The sequence below is a fragment of the Corythoichthys intestinalis genome, chromosome 9 (assembly GCF_030265065.1).
Source record: "Corythoichthys intestinalis isolate RoL2023-P3 chromosome 9, ASM3026506v1, whole genome shotgun sequence".
Lineage (NCBI taxonomy): Eukaryota > Metazoa > Chordata > Actinopteri > Syngnathiformes > Syngnathidae > Corythoichthys > Corythoichthys intestinalis.
This window is the reverse complement of record NC_080403.1, coordinates 19,946,662-19,961,405: the sequence shown is the minus strand read 5'-3', so window position 1 is coordinate 19,961,405 and position 14,744 is coordinate 19,946,662. Positions and strand designations below refer to the sequence as shown.

General features: G+C 40.2%; 1 protein-coding gene across 4 annotated transcripts in view; it reads right to left on the bottom strand.

The window, feature by feature from the left end:
- ephb2b (eph receptor B2b) overlaps positions 1-14,744 on the bottom strand; it is a 265,726-nt gene that overhangs the window by 72,567 nt on the left and 178,415 nt on the right. For all 4 annotated transcript variants that reach the window (XM_057846096.1, XM_057846098.1, XM_057846097.1 and 1 more), the window contains exons 4-5: positions 7,478-7,633; positions 2,203-2,538 (exon numbers count right to left, since the gene is read on the bottom strand). In XM_057846096.1, coding sequence (XP_057702079.1) covers positions 2,203-2,538; positions 7,478-7,633 — 492 coding nt within the window. The remainder of the gene's footprint in view (positions 1-2,202; positions 2,539-7,477; positions 7,634-14,744) is intronic.

The window sequence follows — 14,744 nt, the reverse complement described above, 5'->3', positions numbered from 1 at the left end:
ACATCTCGTTCCTACACTATTTATATGCATCTAGCATGAGGGACAAACGTGAGTTTGACCCCCCTAGCACAGTTGCTAATGTCATGAATATTAATAAGCAAAGGTGACGTGTTACGTGCGGTACGCTATTGAGAAGGGTTTCTGCTGATTTTTAAAGAACCATGAATATGCAGGAGATTGCTAAATGGCCATTGGAAATTTCTAGACTTTGTTTTTTTCTATTTAATATTTTCGTGACATGTTAGAATTTAGCTACTTGAGGGTAAAATAAAATTGGAATTAAGTTACTTGAAGTATGCTGTGCAAATCTGTCTTAAAAGGCAAATCTCAGCCAGAGGAAACACGTTTTTCTCCTTACCGGAATACTTGTCCATAATCACCAAGGCAAAGGTAGTGTTTTATATTGTTTAAAATAACGCTGAGTGGCTGGGTGAGCTGCAATCAGTGGTGAATGGTGTGTGATGGGCGAGAGCGGCAAGCCCGCCATGCAGGGCCACAATTTGCAAATCACGGCCATGAGGTTGAAGTGTAAGGACCAGTCTCAAACTGTCTGTCCCGACATTGACGGCACATTCGCAGCTACTCATCTGCATAAATCAGCATACACTTCCTGTGTGTGCACTTTGCATTTTGTGCTTGTGGAGTGATGAGTGTATTCAAGAGGAAAGTTAATGGCATTCAGTTATCAGCAGCTTTGTATGAGACAAAATACTTTTTCTGTATTATACGTCATTATTTATATTTCTGGGAACTTTTATTCCATACAGTTTCTAATTTTTTACTCCATCATAATTTATACGATCTTCGTTACTCCAGAATAAAATGACAACAAATTTTCAGACTGACTAAATTTGAAGAGAATGGACAGAAAAACATTATTACATGAATCCGTCCAAAACATTAGTCGTCCTGTTCATGTTTGTGTGCCATTGACAGCAGTAGACGACCAATTTGTTTTGAGCTAACATCTAACGGTTGTAAGAGTGTGCGTTGCATGCCGTGGAAACCTCTCTTCAACAAAGCATTCTTGCACCTACAGCTGCTAGCCTAGGATTTTAGCTTATTGGTTACCATTCTCTTGTGCTGCGCTGGACGTGCAGGGTTCGAGTCCTGACCCGGACAAGGGGGACAGATTACGTCGCCGCCGCTGTTTCATACCGGTTACACAAACAGTATTATAGTACAGGGTGACCCAAAAAAAAGTTTACACTGCCATAATACAACTTAAATGCCATGTTTATTCATCTTAGAATTAGAATTTAATCACAAATTATACATTATTGTAAAGAACATGTACAGGACACTCTATTTTTCAATGTGTCCTCCCTTAAGTGTCACAACAGCCTCCAGGCGCCTGTGGAACGCTTCTTTGTGTAGGATGCTGTCATCTTTTCCCAAGATCTAACAATGGACCTCTCCAAGGCTGCCACAGAAGTTTGTGGCTTCTTACAGGCACTTTTCTCCACAGTTGCCCATATGCTATAATCCAGGGGATTGAGATCTGGACTCTGGGGTGGCCACATATCACCTTGTCAATCAACTTTTTGGTCCGCACAGATCGGCACTTCCAGACCCAGGTTTTCGTGAGGCTGTTCCAGTATCTTTCAGCTTCTTTTTAACTTTGTAGACTGCACATCTGGATATTCTCAGATTTGCTGCAATCTCAGTAGGTGTCAGACCGGCACGCAGCAATTCAGGTACAGCTAAAGTTTTCTTCATTTTCAGCAGAAGCACAGGAATTGTAGAGACGAGAGATTACCGGCTGCATTGAGTGACCTTAATGCATCACTTAAGCATGACAACCTATTTAAATATGTTTCAATGGCTTTTAAACAAGCAGTCAACTGAGTGTAAACTTTTTTTTGGGTCACCCTGTAGAAAATGTTGGTGGTAACCAGTTGGTTCCTTTACTCTACAGTGACATATTCTTAAAACAATATATCGATTCTTGACGGAAGCATATTTATAACCTATTCAGATACAAATTATTGTGATACATCAGAATATCGATAAATTGTCACACTCTTAATCTACATCATACTGTGAAGATAAGAAAAAACTTTGATAATGGAATGGATGGGGCAAGATGTTCTATAGTGTCAATCCACTGAGATTTGCGCATAATATTGTGAAAATTGCACTCAGTTTTAAGTTCATTTTGTTGATTTAGAAAAAAAAAAATCACAAGAAAAGACTCCTTACCAGCTTGGTTGGTTGTGATGTTAACCGAGGAGTACTGTGGCGAGTAAGGACTCTGGTCCGACACGCCGTTGACCGCCTGCACCTCGAACGTGTACTGTGTATGTGCCAGCAGGTCGCTGATGTACACCCGTGGCTCTGTCAGACCCAGCTGACGGGGCAGGAATTGAACATTGTCGCCGCAGCGCGTGCAGCCCCCGCGGCCGCCGCCACAGCTCTTGCAGATGATGTTGAAGACGACATCTTCGCGGCCGCCTGAATCTCGAGGGCTCATCCACTCCAGCATGACCGAAGTCTCATTCACACTGGAGATAACATTTTGCGGGGCTGTTGGGACCGCTAAAGGAAACAACAGATTCTGAAGTGAGTAAGTGTTCGTTTACATGAACAACACTGATTCTTGAGTAGTATGGTTGTTTGTCAACATTGTGGGTGTGATTGACTGTCAGTCGACTCATTATAGGATGGATTTCAAGAATTCAAGATTTTCAGAAATAATGGTTTTTCTAAAAAAAAAAAAAAAAACTAAAAAAATCAGTTTACCACTGACAAAAGTGCAATGATTCAATCAATACATCAGCTCTCCTAGGCTTGAGCTGCCAATCCTCCCTCAGGATTCCCATTCAATGGGTCCGATTTTCCAAGCCGTTGCTCACATTGAAGAGTTTCCTTGACACTTTTCCCATGGAGAGGCATCATGAAGGGCAACCAAAGTGGATAAAACACCAGCTCCACCCACACTTTGACTGACGGGCCAAACAAATACACAACTTTGTCTTTTTCTCAGGCTTGAGCACCCAATTATGGAGAACAGCTAATGAGATAAACAATTGCACTCCAACCACATATTTGAATTGATTGTTTATTTAATTTCATTTAAACGGCAACAATTATCTGTGGAAGGCAGCCCCCCCCCCCCCACTTCTTGGGTGCCTCTACTAATGGAAACAACACACTTCCTTGATGACTTCCTCCTAAGGAGGTCGACTATACTAATACCAAGTCAAACTCTAATTTAACGAAGGACTCAACTAGGGTTGAATCGACCGTCTTTGTAATTTCATTTTGTCATTTGTGGTTAAAAAAAGTAAGGAGTCAAATGGTTTAGGGTTACATGGCTTAGGTTAATGGTAATGGGTGAACAACTTGACTTTGAAATGTAGGGAGTAAAAAAGTATTCAAAAAATAAAGACTAAATTAAATTATTGGTAGAGCCTACATGAAAATCGTCAAAAGAAAGCTATAGCAACAAAGTCTTTGTACTTCGTTACTTGGCACTACTTAATAATAAGCCCCGTTAGGTTAGGTAGGTGGTTTTGGTGGGCCTCGCTTTAATCAGGCCGCGGTTCGTGCTGCGCTTAATGTGTGTGACGTGACGCCGCCACTCTCTCCGGTTCACAACAGCTGCTCAATTCCCATTGCCGGACTTATGCAAATCCCCTTTGTTGGGGGGCCATCATCTCGTCCTTTCAGCGTGCACAGAAGGGAGCAAAAGAAACCACACTACCAAAATGAAAGGGAACATTTTTTCTCGTCCTCGCTCGCTTTTGTTTTAACTGGACTGATCCCCCCCAACCATGACCTCCATCTTCATCCCTGAGTTCCTTCCTCTCGGCTTCAAATTCACATTCAAATTCCAAACGGCTTCATTGGCATGACAAGAGCCACGGCGGCCCCACTCACAATGCGCTGCGGCCTGGCCTGGTAACCTCTGGTTAAGGCCGTGTGATGTCGAGGACAGGCCGGCCTGCCCTTGTCCTTGTGCATGTCTTAAAAGATGCGCGCTATCAACTCAAACATGACAACCATGTCTTTTGGAGAGGTTGTGCACTCCATGTTCAACACTTCACTAAAGTCAGCATACAGAGAACCACTTTCTTTGGGGGGGGCAGACAACCACAATATGGGGACACAATACACAACGCTTATTTTTTAATCAGTTTATTCATTCCACATGCATTAAACACATTTGTACATCAAAAACAGTTGCAAGCATAAAATGTGTAGACAACAGTGTAAATATTGTATAGTCTAGTCACTTTCCAGTTCGATTACCGTAACTCACCGCTCTTCGGTCTCCCAAATAAGTCCCTCCAGAAACTGCAGCTCCTCCTAAACTCAGCAGCACGCCTCATCACTCGGACCCCCGCCACAAACCACATCACCCCATCCTCCGTCAACTTCACTGGCTCCCAGTAAAACTAAGAATTACAGTGGGGCAAATAAGTATTTAGTAGGGATGTCAAAATTATCGCGTTAACGCGCGGTAATCAATTTTTTAAATTAATCACGTTAAAATATTCGACGCAATTAACGCACATGTCCCGCACTGTCCCATGTCAGACAGTATTCTGCCTTTTGGTAAGTTTTACAGCAAGGTTTTTTGTGCTGTCTAACAGCGAACTCTTGTGGTCGCTTTGCGACATGGTTTATTGCTTTCTTGCCAGTTCAATATGGCTGCATGACGTCTCGGGCTGACGCCTACGTTGTAATGTTGTGCTTATATGATCCTTGGACAAGATTTGTCCGTAAGTATGGTTGTTGTAAAGAATGTACATATTATGTTAGTAAGCGAAATGTTATATTTTTTGTATGAGACGCTTTTTGTTTATGTTTAGTGAACCTGTATAGCGTGCTAAGCTAACGTTGTTGCTAATGCAATGCTTGTGTACTTTTTTTTGTAGTTTCACTACGGTCTATAGAGAACAATGGTTTGAGGCCATTTTATTAATAAATCAGATGAAAAAGGAAGACGTCTCATTATTAAGGCATCGTTCACTAGCTGTCTAGCTTTGGAAAAAGTAGACGCTTCGGAGTGAGGACAGCATAGACAGATTAAAATGACAGTAGAGTGAAATGCCCACTACAGTCCTTATATACCGTATGTTGAATGTATATATCCATCTTGTGTCTTATCTTTCCATTCCAACAATTTATTTTACAGAATATATATATAATTTACAGAAAAATATGGCATATTTTATAATGGTTTGACTTGCGATTAATTGCGATTAATTACGATAAATTAATTTTTAAGCTGTAATTAACTCGATTAAAAATTTTAATCGTTTGACAGCTCTAGTATTTAGTCAACCACCAATTGTGCAAGTTCTCCTATTTGAAAAGATTAGAGATGTCTTTAATTGTCAACATGGCTAAACCTCAACCATGAGAGACAGAATGTGGAGAAAAAAAACATAAAATCACATTGTTTGATTTTTAAAGAATTTATTTGCAAATCATGGTGGAAAATAAGTATTTGGTCAATACCAAAAGTTCATCGCAATACTTTGATATGAACCCTTTGTTCGCAATAACGGAGGCCAAACGTTTTCTGTAACTCTTCACTCTTTGCTTTGTGTAAATAAATCAACTGTGGGATTAAATGATGTCAAAATGATAACAAGAACGGTGAGCAAAAATCCCAGAACCACATGGGGGAACCTAGTGAATGACCTACAGAGAGCTGGGACCACAGTAACAAAGCCTATTGTCAGTAACACAATGCGCCGCCAGGGACTCAAATCCTGCACTGCCAGACGTGTCCCCCTGCTGAAGCCAGTACACGTCCAGGCCCGTCTGCGGTTCGCTAGAGAGAATTTGGATGATCCAGAAGAGGACTGGGAGAATGTGTTATGGTCAGATGAAACCAAAACAGAACTTTTTGGTAGAAACACAGATTCTCGTGTTTGAAGGAGAAAGAATACTGAATTGCATCCGAAGAATACCATACACACTGTGAAGCATGGGGGTGGAAACATCATGCTTTGGGCTGTTTTTCTGCAAAGGGACCAGGACGACTGATCTGTGAAAAGGAAAGAATGAATGGGGCCATGTATCGAGAGATTTTGAGTGAAAATCTCCTTCCATCAGCAAGGGCATTGAAGATGAGACGTGGCTGGCTCTTTCAGCATGACAATGATCCCAAACACACAGCCAGGGCAACAAAGGAGTGCTTCGTAAGAAGCATTTCAAGGTCCTGGAGTGGCCTAGCCAGTCTCCAGATCTCAAACCCATAGAAAATCTGTGGAGGGAGTTGAAAGTCCATGTTGCCCAATGACAGCCCCAAAACATCACTGCTCTAGAGGAGATCTGCATGGAGGAATGGGCCAAAACACCAGCAACATTGTGTGAAAAGCTTGTGAGGAGTTACAGAAAATGTTTGGCCTCCGTTACTACCAACAAATGGTACATAACAAAGTATTGAGATGAACTCTTGGTATTGACCACTTATTTTCCACCATGATTTGCAAATAAATTCTTCAAAAATCAAACAATGTGATTTTCTGTTTTTTTTTCCCACATTCTGTCTCTCATGGTTGAGGTTTACCCATGTTGACAATTACAGGCCTCTCTAATTTTTTCAAGTGGGAGAACTTGCACAATTAGTGGTTGACTAAATACTTATTTGCCCCACTGTAATTACAAGATCCTTGTCATGACCTTTAAAGCACTCCATTGCTGGGCACCTCCCTACCTACACCATCTCCTCTGTATTAACTGTCCCCCCCATTCACGTCACTCCTCCTCTATCCTCCACCTTTAGGTCCCCCGCATCTGTCTCGCCACCTTTGGTTCCAGAGCTTTTAGTCACTGTGCCCCCCAGCTCTGAAACTCCTTACCCCTCGTTCTTCGCAATATAACTACCCTCTCACTTTTCAAATCCAGACTCAAAACACACCTGTTCATACCCACAGCGAATCAGTTGTCTCCATCTAACCCTGTCCTCTGCATCCTCTGCTCTCACACCAACAACCTTCATGCCCTCATTAACTACATCCATAAACCTCCTCATTGTACACTCTATCCCTCCACCCTTTCAAGCCCAAAACGTCTTCTTGGCAGTCGAGCCTGCTACATACAGCGTTACTGAAGACTACTACTGAAGTGCTCTGTGTATAGAAGGTGAGGAAAACCTTACTGTATGAAAATATAAAAGAGTGTGCTAGCTGCTGAAGTTGGACTAGGCTATTGGCTCTATAGTCAGCACACTCGACTGCCACAGTGAAAATATGGGTTCAAACCCCAGTTGGAATGGTGTGAGAAGGAGAAAAGGAGTGCAGTGACATCACCATCATACCAGGTATATACGTTTCTCCCCCTTTTCGACAGTAAACAGTTTACATTTCTCTTCATTCACAACAGTACAATTCTGTAAACCACAGCTGCCAGTATTTTACCGTAAACACGATGATTTTAAACAATTTAATTAATGTAATAAATTTCAATTGCTGTGTAGTGAACTACAATGTAGCGGTGGAACAATGCCAATACATACTTGTACAGGGCATCTGTAAGGGATCCGAATCGGTGCGGTAGTAGCCATTGCGGCAGACACAGTTGATAGCGCCCTCGCTGGTTGTGCGGCTGTTGATTGGACACTGTTTGCATGACTCGTCCCCCTGGGTCGGCTTGAAGAATCCTGATGGGCACGCTGGAAAACACAAGAAGAAGAAATTTGAAAGAAACAGTCTTTTGCCACATTCAGAATGAAACCTGGTTAAGCGTTACTGCAGGACAAAAATATGTAACTCAAAGTAAAGTCAACAATGCAAGAAACAAAACAATGTCTGAAGTAAAACCATACTTTGAAATCCAAATTTGAGACCAAAACCCTTTCTTATATGGCGGAAAACACAGACAAGACTGAAAAAGCAGTTTCTGCTCTTGCACTCCTCTTTAAAAGAAACTGCAGTATTTTAAGCCAAAAGAACTGTTATGTTTGATAGAACAATATGTCTATATGCTGCCATAGCAGATTCATGGCGCATTAGGCCCCCGAACTATTTTTAATTTGTCTGTTTTACCCTGGAAACCCCCGTTTACAGACGTCGCGCAACCGCTTTTGTTTCCACCCAGCCATAAAACAAAGGTAATTAATTATATTTATTATTCAAAATGTCGTGTCATTTTTAGCTTAGAATCATTAATTGATGTCTAATATTTCGTTAAAAAAAAAACGACTTTAAAAAATTATTCACTTGCATATTTTAAACTTTTGAACAAATTACGTCACAATGAAAAAAATGGTGTCTTTAAAAAAGTCACAATATCCACCTCATAACTATCATTTAATTGTATTTTTTTTGTTACTGTTGCATTTTCTTAGATATGTTAAATGATAAATAATCAATCCGGAAAAAAAAAAAAAAAAAAAAACACGTTTAAAAGGGTAGATATATGAAAAAGAAAATCTCGACCACTCCTTGATGTCTGCGATTTCTGCATCGCGACCCTTGTTGTATTACCATGTTTTACACATGAAATCCCCCCAAAATGCAGCTGTGGCCATTCACAGCTGTGTTTTGACACTCAGTGATACATTCTGCATGGAGTTTTTGGATCGAAACAAGGTAAGTACATGTATGTGATAATATCTCATTAAAGTCATGGCGTCTGTAATTCTGCTCTCGCGTGCTCTCAACTCCAGGTAGGGTTTCGCTGTTAATTTTTTTTTTTTTTTTTTTTTAAATGCCCTCCTGTTCAAAAATTTTTTCCCCCTAGAAAATTTGAGATTTTAAGCTTTCCAATGATTTATCACACATGCATCTAGGAAAATTTTTAAATTTGGCCAGAGCGGAACTTCAAGTCACTTGAGTCTGTCATATACAAAACACACACACACACACACACACACACACACACACACACACACACACACACAAAAAAGAAAAAAAGAAAGCTCCCTAAATAATAAAAGTGCATCTATTAATTCAATTGATCTGAGACTTGTTGGCTGAGGACGCCTTTGAAGTGATTTGAAGTGACTCAGTGGTCCAAACACAGCAGCGGCGACTCGCATGTGAGGCGGCTTTCAGCGCGACATGCTGTTCTTGTGAATAATTCACAGTCCTCTTTTAGCCCATCGTGCATCCGCAGTGGTTGGTTATCTGTTCAGAGCCCTTTTAAGCGTCTCCATGTACATTCATACCAAGAGAAGACTGACAGCGAAACCTCTTCTGCGGCATCTATATCAATATGTCGGATTGCAATTGTATAAGAGTATTAATCAGAAAAATAAAGTATTTAGCACCCACACATTTGAAACTGGTGTTTTTTTTTTATTTTTAAACTGGAACCCTACTTTGGAATCCTTGAAAGTCTAATTCTGGTTTGAAACACAGTTCCGATTTAAAATTTATTAACCTAATCTTAATCTGAAACCCCAATTTTAAGAACAACTTGACATAATCATTTAAAATAAAAAATGCATTATTACATTTTTCTTAAAACCAGGACTTTGAACCCTAATCTCATCTGTGAATCATACTTTGAAACCTTAAACTTGGCTTGGTACCCTACTTTCAAATCTGACGGGAAACAGTTATCTGAACCATCTTGGACAAAAAAATTAGAAACCGTTCCTTCATAACCTTAAAGGGAACCTCGTACTTTAAGACTTGTAGGCTCTAATAAGCCAAAATTGTTCTCGTTTACTAAATATGTTATTAGAAACACATAAAGTATTGCAATTGATTTAATATTTCTATAATATTTAGTACATGTTTTGACCAACTGAGGGCGCCATGTTTTAGGCGGGCAATGGACGCTTGGGGTGATGACGTAGTTGGACTGGACTAGCAAGCAAAGCAAGTATGATGACTGGCATGATTTTGTCACATTCTGCTGCTGGTCAGATTGTTTTGTTAAAGAGCTGTCGGATGAGTTCCTGACGTCGTACCTGCATTTAATTTCAGCTCATCAGCAGTGTCTTTAAACCGATCCTAGGCAGGTTGCCGAGCTATTGACTCGCATTTGACAGTTTGTATATCCCTTCGTTGTTAGTTGTTCATTGCCTTGTTTTTTTCATTTGTCTGCCACTCACCGCGGTTTTTCCTCTTTTTTTTTTTTTTAATTGATCCTGACCAACTGTTACGGAACCTTTTTTTTGTCTCCCTTTTCGCGATCGTGTTTTTTTGGGTGTTCAATAAACCCTTGTACGCAATCCCTCTGTTATTGTAGTCTGCTATTTGGGGTCCTACCTTACATCCGCATTCGTGGACCGTAACAGATTTGTTGGTTTTCATCTGAGGACTTGAGTTACTGATTGCAGGTAATAGATCGATAAAAAATACTAGGGCTGCAGCTATCGATTATTTTAGTAGTCGATTAATCGATGAACTACTTCGAATAATCGAGTAATCGGATAACGAACATGAAAAATTGAAATACCTGGGATGAGCCTCAAACGGTATTAAAAAAATAAATAAATGAGGTTCTATTTACAACAAAAGAACAATTGGCTAACTTACATAGCAAAAGTCTGCTGGCTTAAATGCTATAAAATACTAATGTTTTTTTTTTTTTTTTTTTTTTTTTTTTTTTTTTTTTTTTTTAAACAATGCTCCTAACAATTGAGTCAGACTCATGTTACCACAAAAAACGAGACTAAATATACCTATAAACTAGCCTGGTATACCAGACTCACCCCTGTTCCAGCGATTGAGTCTGGCGACCGTCCGGCGGAAACAATTTCCAGGGCGGAGCAAGCCACAGCAAACAGACAGCGGAGTGGACCAATCAGCGACGGGCGGACGTGACGTTAGTAAAGCGACAAGGGACTTGCGCGCGGAAGTACACATACGAGGAGAGGGGAGTTTATTCAACATGGCTAGCGTGAGACAGACTGTTGTCAATGACTTGTGTCGATGTGTTTTTGGTAATTTAGAACTGATTTTAACGTGGATTGGAACATATTTTCGGCTCTCCTGTGCACCATCTGTGCTGTTGTGGAGACGACTTCCGACGCGGAAGAGTGACGTTCCTCGTTAAGAACACGTCACACAAATAAACGAATCTGATTGGACGGTTGATTTTGTGCTTGCTCGAGAGGCCGTTAATGGGCTAGGTCCCAGACTATTCTCACAGTGTTTGAAAAATACAGGGAGAACAAACTGGCCGTGCCAGGCAACCTATAAACTAAATTACGAATGCATTAAAAAACATTAGCCCAAACAAAAACGTAGCTTAAGTTGGTTTTAACAGGGAGCAGTTGGATTAAGCCATGTGAAATGAGGCAGACCAGAGGGCAGTATTTCCACCCTAATCTAGATAACTAAATGTAAACACTTTCAAAATAAACCATTACAATGCCACTTTAATTAAACGAGTACTCAAAGCAACAACATTTAATTCGAAATTTTTTTTCTCATCGAATACTTGAGTTAATCGATTAATCGTTGCAGCACTAAACAATACATTTACTATTGATGTAGAAAAAAATAATATTGTCCATTTGGTGTTACTGATACAAACAGTGTGCTCTTGAACGCTTCCTTTTTTTCCCCCCCTGTATCGAGCGAGAGTGCGGAGTCTGCAGCTGTCACTGTCATTAGACGAACACTACTGGTGTTCTGCAATTCCTTCCTACGCGGCGAGACATCCAACACATGCGCACATCGGTTAAAAGTGCTCAGTTCTTACTATTGGTGTTTTTATTGAGTCTTTTATTACCTTTTCTTTGCCTTATAATACATTTTGCATGTGTTTCCCTCTCATACTTTTAAGCATTGTGTTTTCTTGTGGTAGCTTTAAAGCAGATTGCTGATTTTTCTTGAGGCATCTTTAATATGTTCTGCCTGTATGCATCTAAACAAAAAAAGCTGAAAAGTGCACAGTTGTACTTTGGGTGTCAAATTCGTCTCTTGTAGACAGTACGCCGGTGTAGCACATTTTGGCAAAACACTGGTTTTGTCCTAGTCTCCTCTCGTCTCATCACGTCTTTCCTGTTCATTTTGCTTTTGCAGATCGTTTTGTGAAATATCGACTGTGTTGTCATGCTCATTAATGTTCCTCTCGGGTTCAAATTGAAAGGTCTGAACAGATGACATGTTTATGTTGCTAAAGTCATTCTCTGGAAGACAGGCAGAGTAGCCAAGTGACGTGACCGACCTGCGACGTCAACAACAATGGTGACCTTACTAGTTAAATAACTAATATCAAAAGGGGTTTTAGTATCAAATTATTTTAACTCATACTAATGTTTATCTTTTAAGAACTACAAGTCTTTCCATCAGTGATTCCATTTAAACCTGGTTTTTAATGTTACCATGACTCAAATATACCTGTCATGTTTGTAGCCCAATAGCAAAGTCTTCTAAATCATGTTTCAATACTTCTGAAAACATGGAAATAAACAATAAATTCAACAAACAAGTGGCCATTTGTTTTGATTCAGCATTTACGAATGACCATTACCTGAGTGACTGAGAATCTACGCCGACATTCAGTATACTCTCGATAAAACACACTCTTTAGCTAGCACATTAGCATTTTACTTTATAACATGAGCAATTTTGTGCTTGCTAAATGCAATTAAACAAAACATTTTTCTATTCCGAGTGTCCAGTTTTCCAATCATTCCAAGGCCGCCTATATGCCTCTTATCACCAGAGACGCTTATCAGGAATATCTTATAACCACATGAAGTCATCCCTACATGTCATCGCGACTTAACAGCTTTGACATGTTTGCTTTCTTCCATGATTGATGCCCGAGCACTCTCCCTCTCGCTTTCTTTTTGCTCCAAGTGAAACGTGAGGCGTGAACACTCCAACTGGCAGTCGACCGTTTCGTTGAGGCCAAGCCGCTTGGTGGGGGAATTGCCATCAAACCGACTCCGAAAAGAAGCGGCATAAAGACGTGTTGACGGGGGAGAGTGGTGGTTTGGGGGGTACGTCGAGGGTCCACTGGTGGGAACAAAGAAGAGAAGGGGAGAGGTCGGGAACATTTCTGTTTGCGAATTTAGAGACTTACTTTAGGCACAGTTGATGATCGATGTGCCGCAACTGTGACAATCGCAACAATGAAAAGAATGCAAGGGATTAGCAAGTATAAAACTCCATGAGTCCTTTGCTACCACAGGGATTTTTTAAATTCAAATATTCACGAGCTGCTTAGCATGCCGCCAAGTGATGAATAGTTCCCCACTGGGCAGAAAACATCCAGGACGTCTTCTTTTTGTCGCATTCCCAAGCATCTTCTCCATTCATTTCCTAAGAAATACTATATGCGTGGGGATTATATTCAGTTTTTTTCCCCATTTTGGTCAGAATTCAGACTTGTTTTAAACACAACGGTATTTCTCAATGTCAATGCATGAATGTCAATTGTTCCCATTTGTGATCTACTAACTTACTTTGCTTATTACTTATTTTTTAAATTGGGGATCAACAAAGAATCTACTGACCAACGGACCTTTATGTGATATACAATATACATATAAATCCTTAACCTGAAACTGCAATACCAGCTTGAAAAACCTATCCCTGAAACCCTTACTTTAAACCCTTACAGTGGCTTACAGGCCTACTTCAAAACATATCAGGCTTGAACCCCATATTTAAAACCATAGATTTAACCCCTATGGCTAACTATGTTATATGGAACAATAATAATTGTTTTCAACACTTGGTAACTTTTCAGTTTTGGTCGATTTTACCGATGTCGGTGGTCAAAAGTGGTAGTGTAGTGACCTAAGGAAGACTGCGTTTCCCATGACGACCAGCGCTGAGTTTCCCATGAGGACCAGCGCACACCTGTGCAGTGTCGTAAACTCAGTCAATCAAAAATCAATCTCCCGGTCGGCTGCAGATGGATTAAACAACATTACTGTTTCCAGCAGCGCTGTGAAGGATGAATAGTAAGAAGGTAATGAATCCAGTTGTGATTAAACAATAGCATATGACGGTTGACAACCGTGTGGCTTAGTGTGGCTAAGCCCCCCAACCCACCTGAACTCATCAATGCTGACGGTCACGCCAGCGAGTGAAAGCCAGGCCAATGTTTATTCTGTATATCCTGGTAGCCTCCCTTTTTTTTCCTCCTAAGACAAAACTTTTTGTCTCTTTTGTTGGTCTGCCATCTTTGTAGAATTTGCGTTTGCATTTACTTCCATCTTTGTAATGAACGGGGAAAGAGTGAATGACATATAGTAGTCAGCACATTTGTAATTTTTTTGGTGTGTGGCAGGGTTCCTGCCACCCTCCTCAAAGTAAACTAGTGCCAGTGAAAGTGATACGGACCCCCTCAAGATATAAAAGAAGTGCCATTCAATTAATTGTCAATCGACATATTATCACAAATGTTATGAAAATATTTTATAAAGGTTAAAAAGTTACCGATTGTTGCCTTAAATATAAACTACGGCTCAAAATCCTGCTTTTAAACCCTAACAAATGTAAAACTCCGAAAGCAGGTTTACAAACCTAACTGTGGCTTCAAAGCCTAGACTGTTTTTTAATTCTAAAATAATACACCCTTGGTCAAAAGTTTTGAGACTTTCTCATATGATCAAATAGTGGCAAGTCTAAGAATTTATGATTGCAGGTGCACAGTATATTTAAAGAACACCCTGCTTGCAACCCTATATTGAGACTCTCACTTTGAAACCCTAAGTATGACTTACAACCCTATTTTAAAACCCCACCCATAATGGCTGGGTATTGCGGCTTGAAGCATATTGCGATTTAATCTATTATGACAAATGCATATTGCAATATGCATTGCAATAAATTGGGCAGTGCTTGTTAAACTATTTTAATATT